The following is a 12,580-nucleotide window of genomic DNA, read 5'->3' as shown; positions in this document are numbered from 1 at the left end:
TCCAAATCATCATTTACAAAACAATATTAATAAATTAACAAAATGGTTAATATGTTAATTTTTTTTATTATTTTAAAAAACATCTCTAAACTATTTTTTTTTTTTTTAATAAATGGGAAACTAAGTGTGTTAATATTACTCCTAAAATTTATTATTTTTAAATACATTAATGACCGAGTATTTTTTAAATGCATTTTAAAACAAAGTAATACATATTTTCATGAATGTTTTTTATTTTTTTAATTAAAGATATTTTAAATATAAAGTTTAAAAGAGCATATTTATTAATTTATTCTCTACATTTTTCTATTATTTCTAAGATTTATTGAATTAATAAATAGGCTATAACTAACCACTAGGGATATTTTTGTTAGATTTTAATAAATGGGGATGACTAATTTATTACAATATACTAATATAGTGGCCCTCATAATTAAAGTATGTTTTATTAAATCAAGTAATTATTGCACTTTATTATTTTGTTTGGTTAAGCATTTATTAAATAATAATAAATGTTAAATGTGTTTAAAATTTTATTTTATCGACTCTTTGAATTATTATTTTCATCCCGATAGCTAGAGGTATTTTCATGGGTTTGCCTTGATATCATGTTCGTACGGTTGTATTGAATGATCCCGACCGTTCGCTTTCTGTTCATATAGTGCATACAACTCTAGTTGCTGGTTGGGCCGGTTCAATGGGCGTATATTAGCATTTTTTTATCCATTTGATCCTGTTCTGATTCAATGTGGAGACAAAGTATGTTCGTTATACCCTCCATGACTCGTTTAGGAATAACCAATTCATGGGGGGTCGGAGTATCACAAGAAGGACTATAGCGAATCCGGTATTTAAAGTTACGAAAGTGCAGCCAGAGCACATATTGTGTTTTCTAGATTGTGCTTTTCAGCAGCTAATTAGCACGGTATCTAGTTAAAACTGTCTCTAAAATTTTAAATTATTAAAATATTTAATAAATTTAAACGCTTTGTCTAATCTCACGGGACAACTGTCTTATTCTAAGTTGTGGATTGATATTGCGTAATTTAAAATTGTTTACTCTGTACTCTCATTTAGGCTGATATTTTAGATTTAAGGGTTTAATTGTTCTGTTATTGGATTGAATTCTCGGGAGTTACACAATATTAAAGATGATTTTATCTCGATTAGAGATTTTTAGCTGCACCTTAGATCCAATTGGTTACCGTTTTTATATTAGAACATCTTAACTAATTTCACGAGACAACTATTCCGCTCTTTTTTTTTTTTTTAAGTCCGGAAATGAGAAGGGCAATTTCGTAATTTGTAATAATTTAATTTTTTTTTTCTAATTTCTAAGCCTTTTAATTTCATATAATATTTTAGTTTTCTTAGTAGCGCTGACGTGGCGCGTGCATGGTTTTATGTGAAATGGTATCAAAATCACGTGATTTAATTTTGTCTGTTTTAATCATTAATGAGGTGGACATAAAATATAATTAAAAATTGGATTTAATAACAAAATTGTTTTTATTATAAATCCGTATAATATGTGGAATTCTTTTAATGTTAATTTGAAGTGAATAAATATAAAATTAATAAAATAGTTTAAATTTAATTTTATAAAATATAGTTTATATCAACCTTATATGTTTTTTTTTTTTTTTTTTTTTTGTGATAAAATATAGTATTTAATTTCTTTTATATATATAACCAAAGTATTTATCGTGCATTAAATATAAAAATCTATCACACATTCCACAGTGAATTTCGTTCGATGAGTGTGTCTTGAAACAATCCACCCACGATAACCTAGCCAATCACAACATATGTGAAAAATCGAGCATGCCCTTTTATGCCAACGCGCCTACATGGTCGAACCTTCATGTACTATGTAGATATCACTTCATGACGATATTTCCTCTATGGATGAAGCTGGAATGTATCCACTATGGACGGAGACCGACCCATCGATCCTTTTTTATAAGATAAGGAATCAATATAAGGGGAATAAGATTCGGATTAACTTGTTGTTTGAATATCTCAATGCAAGAATATTGTTTGAGATTCGAACCACTCCACAAGCAAGATCGATCATGTCGAGCTTGAATGATTCTACATGCAACATAAATTACATAGAATTGCAAAGAAACTTAGCCATTAGCCAAAGAAAAGCACAAAGGTTTCTTTTACTATGTTTTACAAGTCTGCTTACAAATGAAACTATTAAAGACATTCCAATAATTGTAACATTCATAGCCATAATTAACCCCGATGTAATTGTAACCTAAAGTAAATAAAAAGTCTTAAAATATATTAATGAAATATTATAATCCACCCAAAATTTATAACATGAAACTTCATTTTTCTTCAACAATATTTTTTTCATATCTTCATTGAAGCATATTGTATGATTGATGTCTCTTGGTTCATATCACTTTTGAAACTCTCAAATAGAACCGATTGTTTTGCAGATGGGATTCAAGTGTCCGTCGATGTTATACGCTAGCACCGTTGGAGAGATTAGAAGTTGAAACCCACGATGGGTATTCCTCTATGAGTATGACGTATTAAGACTACCGTAAATATTCAGAAAGGTGAAGGATCAGAAAGACAGAAGACCTAACTATTTTCTAACGGACTAAAATGGAAAACATATTAGAAAGCTCAATTATTCTCTTCTTTCTTAAATTTTTATTTTAGGAGAATATGAATATCTTTTATTTATTTATTTATTATTTATTTTTAAAATTAAAAAAAAAATTAAATGTTTACTTTTAGGATTTAAAATTATAGTGTAAGGTCTTCGCCAGCAAATTCCGATTGAATTCAATTAAATTCTTTAATTTATTTTTTATTTTGGTAAAAATATTGGCTCGTAAAACCTAAAACCCTTTTTATTATCTTGCATTCAAATCCCAAAATCCCTCTCAAATTTCCCGTTTGATTATCTCCCACCTCATTTTCCCTCCCAATCTGCTTGCGTTTGAGTTTTTCTAGCTCACTTCTGTTCCTGGATCTCTGTTTTTATGGAACGTTCCGACGAGGAGCATCGAATCGCTCCTATTGGTATGTTAGCTGCATCTTGTTTGACTACTGATTAATTCCGTCTTCTTTCTGGTTTTGAATTGTGTTCCTTGTCAAATTGCCAGTTCTTTTGCGGAATTGTGCTATGTTAACTTCTGTATGATGAGATTTTGTCTGTTTTTGATTTGCGAAATTGAACATGAGTGATTACGGGAGCGATTGGTTTTGGATTATTGGGTTTGTGAATTGGGAATTTGCTGAAGAACATTTTGATTTACCCGTTTATATGCTGTTCTGCCAAAGAAAAAAGAAAAAAAAAAAAAGCACCGACAGAGAGCTAAATCATTGTAGTTTTTGTTTTTTCTACTCTTTTTTCTTCCGGTCTTTGAATTGACACGGACCAGCTGACAGTCAATCATCATTGATCTGTCTAAGATCTTCATAGACTGAGAAAGTACCTTGATTATTACTCCAATAAGGTTTAACAGGTCAAAGTACTCAGTAATCCACCTTCTTATTCTTGGTCTTAATTTGTTGAAGGGGAAGATATTTCCGGTTATGTGACCATCTTCTAGGGTGCAGAAATATAAGCCGAGTGTGTGTATGGACTTACTGGGATCTTAATGAGGAAAAAATTAATTCTACAAATGGGTATTTTCTAAGTACTTTTATCCTCTATAGGGGCACTGAACGATCGATTATTTATGCAGGAGAAAGATCTCTTAGGCAAGATAACCTGAAAGAGCTGGTAAGGCTGCTGAATTCCTTTAGAATGTTCTCCCTTGTATTTGCTTTGCATGTTTATAGGTTTTGACAATTGATGTTTACTTCTGGTATTTTTTTCCCGATTCATTGCCAGCAACTCTCACCTAAAGGTGGAAGAATTGCTTCAACAAATCCTTCTCCAAATGCAGTAATTATTGGACCTTCAAGGGATGCCATAGAAAAGACTATGGATGCAGGAACAAGTATTAGCAGTGTTCACCCGTTGAATGTACATGCTTCACATGAACCAAATGTACAATATGGTGGTTAGTTCTCCAACCCTCACTTCTGGTATCCATTTAGGTTTGAGACATATTGTATTCTTCTTTTCGCAAGGATAAGTATCAAGAGGCTTGAAGCTGAGATTTTGGAGAGAATCTCAGAACATCCTAAGCCCTCTACACTACCTCTCGGGGCCTGAGATCTTTCTTTGATATCCTTGGAAAGGAAGCCGGAAAAGATCATTACTGTAGCAAGCCTTCTATCCATAGCAATATTAGACTGTTCTAGTGTTTTCAGCTTGGACACAGAACTTTTAAAGCTCAGGTGCTAAAACCCCTCCTCAGACGTCCAGTTTCCTCTAGGAGGGAGACCAATATTAGAAAGGGGTGGTTCATTGATTCTATAATGGTATCTGACAGCTCCCTATTGACATTTTCCCTGGCCCAATATATATCCATAACCAAGAATGTTGGCATCACTTTCAAGCCTAAAGCCAGCCTCTTCAAAGAAAGTCCCTTCAAATATTTTCTCTTCTTAAACAAATTATTTTTTTTGATAGGAAATCTTAGACAAATTATAGGATGAGAAAAGGATATTTTCAGCTTATAGTTGGAGATAATTATGGAGAAATAAGGAATCACCCCAAGGGAAGGTAAGATTCGGATTACCTTGTGATCAAATATTTCAAGGCAAGAACACTCGTTTGAGATTTTACTCACTTCACAAGCAAGATTGATCATGTCAAGCTTGAATGATTATATACATGCAATCTAAACTACATAGAATTACAAAGAAATTTAGCCATTGGCTAAAAGAAAGCACAAAGGCTCTTTTTACTACATTTTCCAAGTCTCCCCCTTTACAAAGATAACATACATGACTTTATACAACCTCAAAATGAAAACTCTTAGATTCCAAGAGTAAATTTCATATTTTATGATCATAATTAGCCACTTTGTATGCTTTATGACCATAATTAGCCATTATGTAAATGTAACCTTAAAGTAAATAAAAAGTCTTAAAATATATTAATGAAATACCATAACTCTAAATTACCATCCACCGAAAATTTGTAACCATATGAGAATAAATGAATCGATCCTCCTTGAAGTTCATATTGCATGATTGAGATGTCTTGGTTCATATCATACCATCTCTAGTGATGAAGATAAAAAAAAAGGAAAAAAGAAAATAAAGAGAGCTTCTTTCCTTGGACCTTTAGAGTGATAATGCCATTTGTGTGTTTATGCTTTATGATAGGATCATAGTCAATTAAAGATCGAGTGAGAGAGAGAGGACCATTGTCATCTTTACTCCTGATTTGAAATGCTACTACATCTTTTTACTGCATTTCTGACGATTTTAAGTTGGCTGTTTCTTGTACCTCCACGATTTTAAGAATTGTGAAATATGTAAGATGTTCATTCACTGATTTTTATGAGAAACACAAGTAGTTCATTCAATAGATGGAATAAACGCAGGGGGATAACCCTTATAAGCCAAAGGTATTGCTGAGAATTTTCCAATTGGCATAAATCACTGAAAGAGAACACTTGAAGGAAATAATGCAATAAGTTCCACTCCAAGAGGATTAAACAAACGCAACAATATTTTGTTAAAAGAAATTGTTCAAAGAAAACACAATATTTCCTATCTCAATTAAAGATCTCTCAGCCATTGGAAGATTCTCATTCCTTTCTTGTTAAGTTATCCAATAGAAAACTCTAAAAGAACTAAATTGAGCCACAATACATTTGCTTTCTTTTTGAAGGGGTGCCTGCATAAAGCCTTACAAAAAAAATTTATAAACTCTCCCTGGAGCCATAAAAGTCAAACTAATCCCTCCAAACTTTTTGCTCAAAACCAGGAGAAGAGGAGCGCCACAACAAATTTCACCATTTTTAAACAAAACATAAGATACCAAGCTGGGACACAAAAGCTCGAGTTTCTTGGAATAGCATTGATTCCAAATCACATGGTAAAAATCGCTGAGTATTGCCCCTTCAGTTGAGAACACCTCTTGTATATATGGGATAAGAAGTCTAGCTTCTCATTTGGGTTGCTTCTGAACACCTTTTGTAATACTGTTTGTTCATATATCAGTCTTTACAGGATCCTGGCTATTAGTAGGTTGCTTTTGTGCATCATAGGGAATTCCCGACTGAGTTGAACACAGCTCTAACTGACATATAGGGGACAAGAAATCTTGTTCTTCTCGTGTGCTTTTGACACCTTTTGATAAGAATTCTGGTTACTAATATGTTATATATTAGTTTTCACAGATTGTTACAAATTTTTTCACTCCTATGTCTGACAAATTATCTTCCAACATGTCGTGTCTTTGTGTCGACTTCAGGGTATGGTGGAAGCAGTGCTGGTTCTTGGGATGCTTATTCACAATATGTAAATGCTGACAGTTTTCCTGTTGTATCACCAGTGAGTTTTACTTTTGAAAACATGATCTTATATCCATTTAAAAATAGATTATATATGCCTACTTCACTCTTTGATTTGCACATGGATCAGGTTATGTACAATGACAATCCATCTATTGTCTTCCATTCTGGTTATGGCTTTAATCCAGATATGGCATATGGACAATATTCACCGGTTGCTACCCCTATGCCTTCTGTTATGTTAGATGGACAAGTATATCCTCCTCAACAAGTCCCATTCTCCCCATCATACTACACACAACAAGCTGCACCATGTTTACCTCATGGATCTTCTGCAGTTCCCGTTTCACCAACAGAGATGATATCACCTGAGAGTAGTACATTTGACAACATGCTTTATGGGCCAGGAACAGGTTTTTTGCTAAATTTTGGGTCCTTTGGTGGTGGAAATCTGGGTTCAGGTTCTTTAACATCTCCGGCAGCTTATCCACAACCAATGGGAATGCTTGGCTCAAATGATCAGAATGTCGGGCAGGTTTGTTTGTTTACTTAATCACAATATGGTGATAGTTAGGAAAGGTTATTATAGATGCTTCTACAACCTAAAATCGCTGTTTGGTATTGCTTGTATTGACCTACATTGAGCTGTTTTGTATCACATTTTATCCCCAGAATATCTTATTGTCATCTTAATATTTACTGATAAGAAATATCGTATTATGTCCTTAAAAGAAATTAGATAAGGAAGAAATATTATATTAATAACGAACGATAAATTAAATGCCCATCTAAATATTATCCTTGATAATAGAATATGTTGTTACTTAATACTCGTATTACCCAGAGAACAACGTTGGTTTTCATGTTCTCTTCGTTCTTGTTCTGCTTTTGCTTTTGTAATGTAAAATGTAAATCATGTGGCTACGTCTTGATGAAACTTCAAATACAGAATTCCTTAGTATAAAAGACCAAATAATTTTCTTTACTCTCTAAAATTATGTAAGAAGTCAAATTGATGAAGAGACCTATTAACGATATCAAATGCGTTTAATTTTATCTTATGTGCTTGAGCTTGCTTAGTGAAAGTACTCAATCCATTCAAGAGAGAAAAAATCAGGTAGAAACTAGGGATGAATCCATGTCAGTCGAACTAGTTTCTTGACATCAAATATTCAAGGTTTGTGTAAGCAAGAGGGCAAGTTGTATAAATACATTTGATTTTATAAATTCAAGTTTTCGATGGTATTTGGTTAAGAAGCTGATATTTTACTGATATATTGACTTCAAATGTTGCAAGGACAAGTAAATAAATTGGGGCCAATTTGTAAGAGTTTGAAATGTAAGGTGGTATTTCATATTTGATTCCCTGTTATCATGGGTGCCTATCAAGGGCTAATATATCCTCATTTTGGGAGGACACTTGTGATCATTTTTGGATTAATTTCTTAGAATTCAAGGACAATTCTATGACCTATAGAACAAATCCTATATAAGTAAGTTTGTTTTGATTGCTTTCTTTTAGTGTGAGTTTTACATAGGTCGACAAGCTAGGGATCTATTGATTATCTTGTTTCTGAAAAATCATTATACTTTCAGGCAGATTTGTGTCGTAGTTTTGAGGTTAAAGCTTGGAGCTAGCATGAGGGCATGAGACTGGAAAACCTTTTAAAACATTGGCATTAGTTACCTAGTTTCTGTTTTAGTTAGGTCGAGAGAAGATTTATTGTTAATGAGCTTGAGCTAACTAGTTAGCGTTCTTTTTTTGCTTTATTTCCATGGCCATCCATCACATTATCATGTAGTTGAGGGAAACTATGGTGTTGTGTCTACTGTCAAAACCTTTATTTATGTTATACTTGTACATTCTTGTCCTTTTGGAAAGACTATTATTTTGGTTCTAATTATAGATTTTTATACTTTTATCTCGTCATTAACTTGTTTTCATTTTAGGTTTCCTTACAACAGGGACATATGCATGGATTTGGATTGGTTTCAAATGCCTTTGATGCTCGGTACCCATTAAGCAATTCTTATCAGGGTTCTAACTTCGGCGGTGCATCAATTTCTTATCCAGTTGTAAGTGACCGAAGCCGACCTGTCCTTGGGAAGGACAGAGGAAGAGACAGGGACCGGGACTCAATTTCAGTTTTTAATGATCCGTACGGTATCTTTAGTGACCGTAATCGGGGGCCAAGAGCTTTGAAGGTCAAGGGAAAAGGGGAACTAAGTGCTGCATCTGGTGCAAGCAAAAACGATTTATCAACTTCATTAATTAGTCCTGATTCCTACAATCGACCAAACTTTGCTACAGATTATGAGACTGCCAAGTTTTTCGTTATTAAGTCATTTAGTGAAGATAATGTTCACAGAAGTATCAAGTACAAAGTTTGGGCTAGTACTCCACATGGTAACAAGAAACTGGATGCTGCTTACCGTGAGGCAAAAGAGATGCAAGGAAATTGTCCAGTTTTTCTCTTTTTCTCCGTAAGTTCTGGAGACTTATCTCATTAAAAACTTCCTTTTTTGCCTGACGGAAATCTTGTTCCTTCTTTGGGGTTTGGGGAGAGCTCATTCCTGCCTTAGTCATATGTATTGAGAGGTAGTCAAGGAGCTTGCAGGAGGAAAATAAGAAACCATAGACGTGCCTTTTGGCGTTGCATATTCTCCTTTGGGGAAGTGTCAATTTATGTGGCCACTAAAACCAACTTATCTTTTCCTGGAATAGTTTTGATGAAAATTGTTAAACAAAAGAACTAAATGCTTCTTCTTAAAGTTATCAAGAATTTTGCACATTGTGTATGTACTATGCATCATCAAGGGCAGGACTTTAGTTTTTGGGTCAGAATGGAGAATGAAATTATTTATAATATTCAAGTTATGGCATTTATTAAAATCTTGTGGCCACGTTAGGTAGCTTCTTTAACATCAACTGTTTGCGAATTAGTGGAATTGATTCTCCATCCTCATATTTGTGGGTTCTATCGTCTTGCATCTTGTTGCATACTTTCAATCGCTCATTATTTTTATGGACCACAGTTCTTAGTGGATTATATTGTATGAGCAATTTTGTCGTGTTTTCTTGCAGGTTAATGCCAGTGGTCAATTTTGTGGTGTAGCTGAAATGGCTGGACCTGTTGACTTTGAGGAAAATGTAGATTACTGGCAGCAAGATAGGTGGAGTGGACAATTTCCTGTTAAGTGGCATATCATCAAAGATGTTCCTAATATTAGATTTCGGCATGTTTTACTTGAAAATAATGACAGCAAACCTGTTACACACAGCAGGGATTCTCAGGAGGTATCATTTCATATCAATAATTCTTTAATAACTGCATCCTCATCTATGTGGATGAAGCAAAAATATATACCGTTATTTGTTGTTAGGTAGAGCCTGTACTACTAGGCTATTACTATGTTTAGATTATAACCGAGTAATATTTGGCAAGAAGCTTCAAAAACTCATGTCACGGAGGGTCATGTTCTTTTTTATTTATTTATTTATTTAATCTTTGTCCTGCAAATCAAGTTGTTCTTAGGTTTGGTATAATATTTGACCTACCCACTCAAATTCCTTGACCTACGCGTACCCTTGTCAAAAAGAGGATTAAATGTGAGAGAGGTCCTAGTGTCGTTTGGTCTCTCATTAGGTTTTATGCTTCTTTTTGGGTATAGGTGGCGAAGTGTTTCTGTTATTATTGGACAGGTCTTATTCTTCTTGGTTAGAGTCTCTTTTTCTATTTTTTCTCATTGAAGGTATGACATTTCAATAAAAAAAATAAATAATAAAATGAGTGTTCTTCGAACTATTGAGATTGAATGACTAAGGAGTTAGTTTTGAAACTATAGAGATAGAATAGAAACTAAAATTATCGGGACCATTTTGTCCATTGAAAAGAAAGTTATTGACCTGCTATCTAACTGTGATACGTGAACTTCTGTAGAGCTTTATTTATGTTACCTTTTATCCTCAATTTGTACTTGCGCTTGGGGTACTTAGTCGACGAGCGCTTTGCATTATCGTATTTGTACAAGTAAATTTTGTTAGTCCTTCCATCATGCTTCCTGATGTTATTTATTTATTTTTGCCATACATTGACAGGTGCCGCTGAAACAAGGTATTGAGATGTTGAAAATTTTCAAGGACCATGATCCACGAACATCTATTATAGATGATTTTGATTTCTATGATGAGCGGGAGAGGATTTTGAAAGAAAGGAAAACAAGACAACAGCTATTTGCAACTGCAAATTCTCTAAATCCACTAGGTGATGGTTCCATTAACCCAATTTCTGATCAGTTTGCTCAAGCCTTACGACTCGATGATAATAAGAAAGAAAAACCAGAAATGGAAAAGGGTGCAACATCTAGAATAGATGCCTCAGTTTCGCTTGATGATTCGGTAAAATAAAGTTCTGAGACTTATTTCAGTCATGCAGCTGAGAGACAGACTAAGTATTAAGGGAGTCCAAGCATTTAAAGGTGGATACGGCTAGCAGAATTGAGTTTTTTTCCGTATGATTGGACTCCTTTGATTCCTTGAGCCTTAGATGAACGAGTTTGATAGGTATTTGGCATCCTGAGACACCCTTTATGACTGATTTTCTGTTCTCCAATAGCTGATAACATCTGAGGCAGTAGTTTGAAAATCTATAGCAGTGAAGATGATATCTGACGCTTTTTTACCATTTTTTCATGTTCAATTGCTCACAAAGCAGCTGGAGGAAAATTGTTGCGCTTGGCAAGAAGCTTTCCTGATCAAATATTGCTTAATTTGCACTGAATTTTCCCTTTCCCTTTCCCTTTCCCTTTCCCTTTCCCTTTCCCTTGGAGGGTTTTGATGGCATTTCTCGAATGGGAGGATTTTGCTGATGGGGGTGGGTTAGTTAGGTGGGATTTTACGTTGCTAGTGTGCAATAGATTATGTTTGCATTTCTCATCGATAGTCCAAGTGCTGCTGGGGTATCTATAGAGTTACCCATTTGGTGAAGCAGATCAGTAAAGGAGTTTTATAAATTTCTTTGTTTTAGGGAGTTTACTTGTTTTATTTGATATTTTCGTATGGGGGTGCTATCCGAGGGCAACTGCTGTGAATTTTACGACACACGACAGGATTATTTAGCGTGAGGGCGGGGGCTACTTCATGTTCAATCCTTCTGTTTTTTTCGCCTTTGTGTTTTTTTTAATGTCTGCTATGCTATTCTATATGTCTCTCTAATGTCTAGACCACAAGGAACTTCTGAAGGGGCTTGAGGAGATAGATTTGATGAGATGACTCTGAAATTGTATTTTGCTGTTTAAGTTAGTTTCTTTGTGCATACCTTCCTATTATTCTGCTTTTGAACAGGTTCTTCGAAGTAAAGTCGAATTCTCCAGCAAGACCGTAGCATGTCGTTGCTTCGAGACGGGATATATCCAATCTACAGGAACACTCCTCGAAGCCTTCAGGCCAGGTTTTCACCATAGTAACTAATTTTTCGTCTGCTTTTCTTTTCTTCTTTTTTCCATAGAACACTGCATTTGAAATTTTCAGGTTTTTCTACCGATATATCATCGTGCAGACGTTTGAAAATGACGTTTAAAAGGTCTGCTTTTGAAGTATTTTCGAATGGTTGTACAACTATCACTTGTGTTTCTCTCGTTGCTCTTGATGAAGTTGATGAGATTCCTTAGAACTTTGAAAATGCTTCGCTTGATAGTATTTATGTAATATCCTAGATCCACCTATTGTTTTCTTTGGGCTTTCCCTCAATGCTTTAAAATGTGTCTGTTAGGGGAATGTCTCCACACCTTTATAAATGGTGGTTTGTTTTTGGGCTTTCCCTCAATGCTTTAAAATGTGTCTGTTAGGGGAATGTCTCCACACCCTTATAAATGGTGGTTTGTTTTCCTCCTCAACCAACGCGAGACATTACAAACAGAGTTGGCTGAAACTTTGGTGGTAAATTTCAGTCATTTGCTGATTTTACTTTTTTATTATTTATTTTTGGGCTTTGAAATTTTGAAAATTAAGCTTTTTAAGGCTAGTTTGGTTATTTACTTTAAAATTCAAGTCATGTTTTTAAAGACTGAAAGAAAAAAGAAAAAAAAAAAAATATATATATATATATATATATTATATTTTGTTTTTTTATTTTTTGAATTTGGATAAGATGAAAATATAATATATAAATTAGAGAAAATAATTTTTTGTG

General features: G+C 34.0%; 1 protein-coding gene across 5 annotated transcripts; it reads left to right on the top strand.

Annotated features, from left to right (window-relative positions):
- Positions 1-2,823: 2,823 nt before the first annotated feature.
- LOC111780169 (YTH domain-containing protein ECT4) lies at positions 2,824-12,120 on the top strand. Of its 5 annotated transcripts, XR_015413793.1 has the most exons (9): positions 2,825-3,048; positions 3,717-3,754; positions 3,866-4,037; positions 6,350-6,429; positions 6,520-6,924; positions 8,340-8,873; positions 9,475-9,687; positions 10,489-10,953; positions 11,734-12,120. XR_015413793.1 is itself a non-coding variant. In XM_023660493.2 (8 exons), exons 1-8 carry the CDS (start codon positions 3,009-3,011, stop codon positions 10,795-10,797), a joined length of 1,791 nt encoding a protein of 596 aa, XP_023516261.2. In that variant the 5' UTR covers positions 2,825-3,008; the 3' UTR covers positions 10,798-11,402. The 5 variants fall into 5 exon arrangements, 4 of the variants coding, with proteins under 4 accessions (XP_086975846.1, XP_023516261.2, XP_023516262.2 ...); XM_023660493.2 differs by lacking the exon at positions 11,734-12,120 and having other exon boundaries at positions 10,489-11,402; XM_023660494.2 differs by lacking the exon at positions 11,734-12,120 and having other exon boundaries at positions 3,688-3,754; positions 10,489-11,402.
- Positions 12,121-12,580: the final 460 nt, after the last annotated feature.

Source organism: Cucurbita pepo, chromosome 18 (genome assembly GCF_057944985.1).
Source record: "Cucurbita pepo subsp. pepo isolate OVF chromosome 18, ASM5794498v1, whole genome shotgun sequence".
Taxonomy (NCBI): Eukaryota; Viridiplantae; Streptophyta; class Magnoliopsida; order Cucurbitales; family Cucurbitaceae; genus Cucurbita; species Cucurbita pepo.
This window is presented reverse-complemented; position numbering and strand designations above follow the sequence as displayed.